The 8,579-nt window shown below is 28.3% G+C and overlaps 2 protein-coding genes across 2 annotated transcripts; both read right to left on the bottom strand.

The window, feature by feature from the left end:
- Positions 1-1,580: 1,580 nt before the first annotated feature.
- LOC130665155 (troponin C, isoallergen Bla g 6.0101-like) lies at positions 1,581-4,250 on the bottom strand. The gene is made up of 5 exons (XM_057465445.1): positions 4,098-4,250; positions 3,958-3,985; positions 2,639-2,782; positions 2,266-2,517; positions 1,581-2,188 (listed from the first exon to the last, which is right to left on the bottom strand). The coding sequence occupies exons 1-5, from the start codon at positions 4,098-4,100 to the stop codon at positions 2,154-2,156; spliced, it is 462 nt and encodes a 153-aa protein (XP_057321428.1). The 5' UTR covers positions 4,101-4,250; the 3' UTR covers positions 1,581-2,153.
- Positions 4,251-5,530: 1,280 nt separating this feature from the next.
- Positions 5,531-7,285, bottom strand: LOC130665154 (troponin C, isoallergen Bla g 6.0201-like). The gene is made up of 5 exons (XM_057465444.1): positions 7,125-7,285; positions 7,015-7,048; positions 6,805-6,951; positions 6,489-6,743; positions 5,531-5,756 (listed from the first exon to the last, which is right to left on the bottom strand). Exons 1-5 carry the CDS (start codon positions 7,125-7,127, stop codon positions 5,731-5,733), a joined length of 465 nt encoding a protein of 154 aa, XP_057321427.1. The 5' UTR covers positions 7,128-7,285; the 3' UTR covers positions 5,531-5,730.
- Between the last annotated feature and the right edge of the window lie 1,294 nt (positions 7,286-8,579).

The following is an 8,579-nucleotide window of genomic DNA, read 5'->3' as shown; positions in this document are numbered from 1 at the left end:
TCTAACTCCCGCGGCGTCGTTTTAAAATTATTGTCAGTTACATAACAAATCCATAGCTAAGTTTTTAAAATAATGAATTAGTGTCCTGATGCAAGCAGTAAGGACTCAATTGTCTCACGTTGTACAAATGTGAGTCACGAAGACGAAATGTCAGTTCCGTCCGACTTTCGATATCTCTTACATAATAAATAACGAATCTCCGCCCTAATGCACATAAAATTATTTATTTATTTTCTACTTTTTAACGATTAAATTAATTAAACAACCGATTAACCATTTGAAAAAAAAAACAATAATTTTTTTAATCTCGGTAAAAATTTATAATTACATTTGATGGGCAAAACATACATGTGGACTCGTTACACATTATTTAAGTGCACGTTTAAGTGAGCTAACGAAGCTCAGGTGCCTAATTGATGGAGAAAGTATTGCTAGACTTGGCTTATGTTTATGTTTGAACACAAACTAGATGTTGATAATAATTAATGTTTGGGAGTCTGTCGTTAGTTTCATATTATTATTCATATATTTATGAGGAGACGGCGGATAATTAATTATAAATATGTGGAAGAGTTTTAGAGTACTAAATTATGTTATATCTGGAGCATTGAATTTATACAGACTAGATATTGTGTGTATATATACGTAGAGCCAGTAATAAGTGTTTGTATAACGTGGGAATGGCTCGCTGACCAATATCATTACGGTGTCTCGCTCAACGATTCCTATCCCAATTTGGACAATTTCTCACTGCTACAATTATCATACTGTAACGTGTACGTTTATTATTAACCCTATGGTTTTGTTGATTAACGTACTGGATAAAAATAATTACGGTTCTTAAATATAATTTCAATTGCAGATTTTATTATTATTTTTTTTTATGTCGATAATAGTTTTAGGAGTCGAAGGAAATTTGTTCTCTGAGGGCTGGATATTTTAAGAAAGGACAGGGAGGGTTATGGAATTTTGTGATTTTTTTATTTTTTCAAAATTTCGAAATTAGGTTATAGTTAAAATAGCTGTATCTTTTTAAATATCGTTCTTATAAAATTTTTTGTTGATACCAAAATTGTAGGAAATTGAATTTTCTACAATTTTGGTCTTTTTACAAAATATTCTAAGACCAACCGTTTAAAAGTTACAGCTGATTAAAGTTTTTGATCATTATGAAAATGATTTCCAAAAATTCATCTATAGCTTACACTTAAAACCGCCATATCTTTGAAAATATCAGTCCCGCAGAATTTTTTGTTGGTACCAAATTTGTAAAAAATTAAATTTCCGACAATTTCGGTCTCTTTAAAAAATATTCAAAGACTAATCGTTAAAAAGTTACAGCCGATTAAAGTTTTTGATCATTATGAAAATGATTTCCAAAAATTCATCTATAGCTTACACTTAAAACCGCCATATCTTTGAAAATATCAGTCCCACAAAATTTTTTGTTGATACCAAAATTGTAGAAAATCAAATTTCCTTTCCAGTGAGCTACCTACAAGTCCACTTGTCGCCATTAATTACCACATAACTTAAAAATATTTTCTTAAATTTAAATTGACAAAATAATAACAGGAGTGTAAAATAAAATAAAATTTATTCAAATTAAAATAACATGAATTATAATTTAAATTGAAGGTTTAAACAGTGGTGAAGAATTGTTTTAAATACCCATTGAATTATAAACATAAATGGAGATCATGTACAAGAGTTAAATCATTGCATATTCATGAGTCCGAATAAGTAACCAAAAGTAAACCGACAGTGCATAACATGTCCGTCCTATATCCACATACATACGTCAGACATGCAAGTACAGATGTCAGTTGATTAAATGATACCCTTATGGTAAAGCCCAAGAATTCGATTATTCAACAGATCGGCGTTAATTTGACGAAGGACCTGACAGCCCCTCCGGTTTTGTTGCTCCACTGTTGGCTTTCCCTCTTAGGCTTTGTCCATAAAATAATATTACACGAATTCACGTCACTTTAACAAAGATCCATGACACTGCCGATTTTTAACCGGCAATTTAAGTACCCGGTAAATTTAAAAATCGTCATTTTAATTTATCTTGTGCTTAAGCTTTTTAATTATTTAATTTATATGCGATGACAAGATTTCTCTCACTTATATATTATTTTAAAAGATAATTAGTCATCACCTCCAGTCATCACTTCCATAAATTCTGCAATAAAACATTTTAATTTTACGCAATAAAATAAATAATTATAATAAATAATAAATAATAAATAAATAAATTACCGTCAAAGTCGAGTGTGCCTGAGCCATCGGCATCGATTTCTTCAATCATTAAATCGAGTTCCTCGTTTGTTAATTTGTCATCTAACTCGTGTAGAATATCGCGAAATACGTCTGTTGTTATGTAACCGTTTCCTTCTTTGTCGTATAGACGGAAGGCTTCACGTAATTCTTGTTGCATTGCCTCAGTGTCCTCTTCTACTAAAAATCTTGCCGCCAGGGTACAAAATTCTTCGAATTCCAACTCTCCGGATCCTTAAGGAAATAAATTAATTAACTAATTAATTGATATACTAATAAATCATTATTACCGGTTAGTTTATTAATTAAAAAAAATTTATATAAGTATTTATGGCGACGACAGATATATATTTACCATCTTCATCTACCTCCGCAATTATTTCGGCCAGTGTGTTTTCACTGAGCTCGTGGCCCAACATCGTTAAAATTGTCCCGACCATGTCGGTGCCAATGCAGCCTTTTTTTTCGTGGTCGAATGCATCGAATGCCTTCTTCAAGACTGAAAATTTTTGTTTTGACATTTATTTATTGCCTGAGAATTATGCGGGCTTAAGAAATTACCAAATAATGTGTTTTTTTAATCTTATCTTGAAAAAATAAATTTTTTTACTTTTAATTTATATTGCGACTAAACTATTGGATTTAAGTGAAAAATGGCATGAATACTTCTGATAGGAAATTTGATTTCCTACAAAATTGACCCTTTTCATTTTTCTCGTATCTGCGGTAGTTTCATCAAAATTTCGATTTAAAAAATTTTAAAACGAAAATTTCTATAATGATCAAAAAAAAAATTTTGGCAGTTCACTTTAAATTGAAATTCTATGAAAACTACTGGATTTACATGAAAGTCAGTAAAGACTTTTTTGTAGTAAATTAAATTTCCTACAACATTGACCCTTTTCATATTTCACATATCTGCAGTAGTTTCATCAAAATTTTGATTTTAAAAATTTAAAAACGAAAATTTCTATAATGATCAAAAAAAAAAATTTGGTAGTTCACTTTAAATTGAAATTCTATGAAAACTACTGAATTTACATGAAAGTCAGTGAAAACTTTTTTGTAGTAAATTAAATTTCCTACAACATTGGTCCTTTTCATATTTCACGTATCTCCAGTAGTTTCATCAAAATTTTGATTTTCAAAATTTAAAAACGAAAATTTCTATAATGATCAAAAAAAAATTTTGGTAGTTCACTTTAAATTGAAATTCTATGAAAACTACTGGATTCACATGAAAGTCAGTGATAACTTTTTTGTAGTAAATTAAATTTCCAACACCATTGGTCCTTTTCATATTTCACGTATCTCCAGTAGTTCAACCATAATTTTAATTTAAAACTTTTGAAAACGAAAATTGCTATAATGATCAAAAAAAAAATTTTTTTTTTCAACTTAAAATCAAATTTCTCTGAAAACTATTGAATTTACATAAAAGTCAATGATGACCTTTCTTGTAGGAAATTGAATTTCCTTCAAAAATGTATTCTATACTTTTTCCCGTATCTCCAGCAGTTTAACGATAATTTAAATACAAAAAACGAATTAAAAGTGTAAAATAATAAATCTTCATGTCAGAGAAATAAATTACGTATCACTATAAAATAAAATAAAAATTTTCAACTAGCGGAAGCGTAATAACATAAATAATAATTTAATGATTTAACTTACGGACAATTTGATCCTTCGTCAAGTCATCCTGAATAAAAATAAAAATAAATAATAATTAACATAAACACCTTTCACTAGATAATTTAAATAAAATAAAACATTATTACACATATGTAACATAAAATTATCGAGGCACTTACCATATTAGAATCTAATGAATATTACAAGTAGTATTAAAATAAAAATAAAAATAAAAAAAGTTAAACCCGACTACTTATAAAAGTGATAACTAGCCGATATGTGCGACCGCGGTTTTAAATCACTCGGTTTTAAAAGACCGCGGGAGCGAGAGCTAAAATACATGATTATAAAAGTTAGCCAGTAATTCCTGGCACAGTTGACATATTTTAACAAAATAACAAATATAAACGACAGAAAATCTTATAGTGGTTTTCAAAATTCTCGAGGACGTCTGCTAATTTATTACCACAAAATTCGTTTCAATCATTCGCGCATGCACACTAAATTAATTTTTGGCATTAAACAAGTTCCGTCAAATAAACCAGACCCACACTATAAATTTATGCGGATTTAAAATTTTTTTTTCTTTTTACTTGAGCTTAAAAAATATATTTACCAGCGATTGAGTAATTAGCGATTTCTCGGTAAAAAAAAATTCAAATAAAACTAAATGCGATAAGAAAAAAAAATTTTACTAATTATTGGAAAAAAAAAATGGCAAATAAATAAATTAAGGAAATGCCGCTTAGACTAAATACATATTAGTTGAATCAACTTTTTTTTTTATATTTCATAGAACTGAATAGGCTCTAGGTTGATATTACTGGTTGTCATTACATAGTTATGCATTCAAAACCTGGTTTATAACCGCGAATACATAAAAATTCCAGAGTCGAGAAGAGTGATGCAATTAACGGCTGCATGGATTAATTGCATAACGAAGTTGCTCGGGTTATTTTTGCCGGACTCTTTCATGGTTATGATTTAAATTATTTTTACAAAATTATTATGCTTTAATTAGTTGCAGAAATAATTTAGACAGCTACAAGTTATAGGAGGTTTTTGGAAAGGGAATTTTATTTCCTACAACTTCGACCCTCATGAAAAAATTTTTAATTTCAATCATTGGAAAGTTACAGCTACTTAAACAATTTGGTAATTTTTTCAAAATTTTAATTTTTGACAAACACTTAAAATCGTCATATCTTTTGAAATATTGGGTTTACAAAAATTTTTATTGATACTAAAGTTGTCGGAAATTGAATTTCCGTTTCAAAAACCTCCCATGACATCTATTTATTTCTAATAATTACAAAGATATCGCCTGTCAAGCCAAACATTTTTTAAGTTAGAATGAAATAATAATTAAGATAAATCACAGTAATTGAATGAGAAGGAGAAAGAAAAATGAATAAAGTAAAAAGTGAAGGGAGATTGAAGGCATGTCTTATCAAATATTTAATCAATATAACATAATATTTTAAAAGCATATTACAACCCGCGAAATTGTCATATTGAATGCAGGTGCGTGCGAATAATCTTGAATTAATGAATTAATTGAAATGACATTTAATAGCCAATTGCATCAGATATCGACTGATTGACTTATCAATAACTTATAATCGAATGCTTTGAATTTATTGCGCTGGTTTATCATTCATCAATTTTTAGTTTTTTATTTGTTTATTTTTATTACAAATACAGAAGTGATATAATATATATAGATATTTAAATTTATATTTATGTGGTGTATAGGTTATATTATACGATGATAATTAATGAGTTGTTACAATTTCTCCAGTCCAGGGACAATCAGTGCGTCATTGCCTCCACGAATTCTAAACATACAAAAATTAGATTGTGAAATAATTATTATAAATGGAATTTTTTATTACGTCATTTAAAAGTCTTTTCAAAATTGATTATAATCAAATTCAAATATATATTTTTTTTTATTTCAAACTTTTGACTGGTCCACTTTTCTCAATTTACAAGGCTACCGACTTCCGTTTACGGTAACAAATTTTTTTATCACTTCCTCTATAATTTTTTAAAAATTAAAACAAAAAATCATAATTCGAATTTAGAATTTTTTGACAAATATCGAAATTATTTATTTTTCTCTTATCTCCAGTAATTATTAATGTACACAGAAAAAAATAATTTCTTGGCGCAAGAAATTTTTTATATTATAAATTGAAAACAAAAATTTTCTTGAGACAAGAAAAAATTTCTCGGTTCAAAAAATTTTTTCTTGCTCTAAAAAAATTTATTTTCGCTCCAAGAAATTTAAAGTTTTCAATTTATAATTCAAAAAATTTCTTGAGGCAAGTAAAAATTTTTTTGGGACAAATAAAAATTTCTTGCACTAAGAAATCCTTTTTTTCTGTGTAGGGGAGACCGGGTCAAGTTGTCACATCAGTCATTATAGACAAATCGAGCGAAATACGAACATTGATCTGCATCGAAGAGGAGGCGATTCTTCGATGCCGATCGCCACAAATGACGGCTGTGATAATTATCCCCAGTCTCCCCTAATTCGAAAATGAAAACCCAAAAAAAATAAAAACCTTCAAAATCCAAAGTCCCGGAACCATCGGCATCAATTTCTTCGATCATCATATCCAACTCGTCATCATTTAAATTCTCATCAATTTCACTGAGAATTTCTCTGAAACACTCAGTAGTAATATAACCGTTTCCTTCACGATCGTAGAGCCGAAATGCTTCTTTGAGCTCTGATTTAAGTGCCTCGACATCGACGTCCTCTTCCATAAATCTCGATACTATCGTACAAAAATCCTCAAATCTAACTTCTCCGGCTCCTGTACAATATTTTCAAAAATCACTCCCTTGATAATTAAAATTAATAAATAAATAAATTACCAAAGGTGTCAACTTCCGCAATCGCGTTGTCTAAATCCGCCGGAGTTTCCGTTTCAATTCCCATCATGCCTATTATTATACTAATATCAGCAGTCGCGATAATTCCTTTTTTTTCTTTATCGAATGCATCGAAAGCCGTTTGAAGTTCTAATTAAAAAAAAATTCATTTAAATTATAAATACCAAAATACCCCATTATTTAAATACATACGTTTCTTTTGGTCTTTGCTCAATTGTCCTGGTTCCTGTTAACAGAAAAAAAATTAAAAACCGTCACTTCACTAAAAAAAAAATTTAATTAAAAACCAAAAAACACTTTACCATTTTTTGCAAATAATTATAATTACAAAAATGTAATAATAAAAATAACAGTAATTAAAGTTGACTCGGGCGTGGATTAAATGAACATAAACGTTTTTCGATGAGCGATCAAACTCTTAATGGCTTTACGATCGAATTGATACGTCAAATTGATCGATTAGAATTAACGCAATCTCGCATACCTCAAAGACAGCTCATTACAAATCATCTGTTGACATTAGATTACTCTTAACTGTTTCACAACTAAATTAGGTGAGTAAGACAAGTGCATGACCTACTACCCAATTTATCAATTTAAATCGATTATCGATACTCTATAAGTCCTCCAAGATCATCAGAATACCAATCAATAAATTAATTGATTCATTTCTTGAGTAATTAAGTATTTAATTAATTAATTGGCTGAAAAAAAAATAAATATTGGGAGGAATTAAAAATAAGACGGAGTTTATTGTTAAATAAAATGTATAAACAATAATACAATTGTTATAGTTCATTACTATCATTGTTATAATAATGATGATAATAATAAAAGTCAGTGGGTATGTAGCTCATTACCAAGTTCTTTTCCTATACTCAATAGACGCGAATTTACTTTGGCAGATTGCCTAAGTTTTAATATATACCAAACTCGACCTGCTTTGCCAATCAAGATTAAAAAATATCAATATATATATATAGACATTAATAAAATATCTTTTAACTTGATGACTAAAATAGACATTAGCAATAGACAACATTTCGTTAATAATTATCTTTATATTTTTATTTTAATCTTGTGCAATAAAATATTTTATTTTGTCTATTTTTGATTTTGGACATAAAAAAAATTATCGGAAAATTTTTTATTGACTTGGTAATTATTTTTATTAATTATTGATTTTTATGGATCCTAATAGGGGAAGGGGGGCAAAAGGAGGTAGGGTAGGCAAAACGGGGTACCCCCAAAATTTTATAAAAAAAAAATTTGATATTTCAAATGGTTTTTAAACATTCCAAAATCACTTTTGTAAATATAATTGAGTGTTATTTTGAATTTTTTTTGTCAAATTTTTTCATAAATCAATTGTCAGTTAAAAAATATTAATGACTTTTGTTTTATAATAAAAAATTTTTTAAATATTTTTTTCTTTCTTTGCATCTAATAATCATCTGAAATATAATTTTTCTTCATGTAAATGACAAAAAAATTAAACTTAATGAAATTCATTTAAAATCCATAAATTTTTTTTTTTACCTTTTTTAGGAGGTACCCCCCCATTTTGCCCGCAAAAATGAAAATTTTTTTTCTAACGGTAACTGAAAATTTTTTCTATTTACTTTGAATGTCATTAAAAAAAAAAAAAGATTTGGCTTATTTAAGGGAATACGCTACCGGACCTCTTTCTCACACTCAGAAAAATAATCGGGACTATCTTTGTTGCACACGTTGAGTAAATGAGAATTTTAAAACAA

Source organism: Microplitis mediator, chromosome 3 (genome assembly GCF_029852145.1).
Source record: "Microplitis mediator isolate UGA2020A chromosome 3, iyMicMedi2.1, whole genome shotgun sequence".
NCBI lineage: Eukaryota > Metazoa > Arthropoda > Insecta > Hymenoptera > Braconidae > Microplitis > Microplitis mediator.
The sequence above is the reverse complement of the archived record's forward strand: the minus strand, read 5'-3'. Positions and strand labels throughout refer to the sequence as shown.

Coding starts and splice junctions, on each gene's coding strand:
- LOC130665155 (XM_057465445.1), bottom strand. Junction 2,518..2,638: donor TGCGGAGGTAGATGAAGATG/GTAAATATATAT, acceptor TATTTCCTTAAG/GATCCGGAGAGTTGGAATTC. Junction 2,189..2,265: donor AGGCACACTCGACTTTGACG/GTAATTTATTTA, acceptor GTTTTATTGCAG/AATTTATGGAAGTGATGACT.
- LOC130665154 (XM_057465444.1), bottom strand. Junction 6,952..7,014: donor GAGCAAAGACCAAAAGAAAC/GTATGTATTTAA, acceptor TTTTTTAATTAG/AACTTCAAACGGCTTTCGAT. Junction 5,757..6,488: donor CGGGACTTTGGATTTTGAAG/GTTTTTATTTTT, acceptor TTGTATGTTTAG/AATTCGTGGAGGCAATGACG.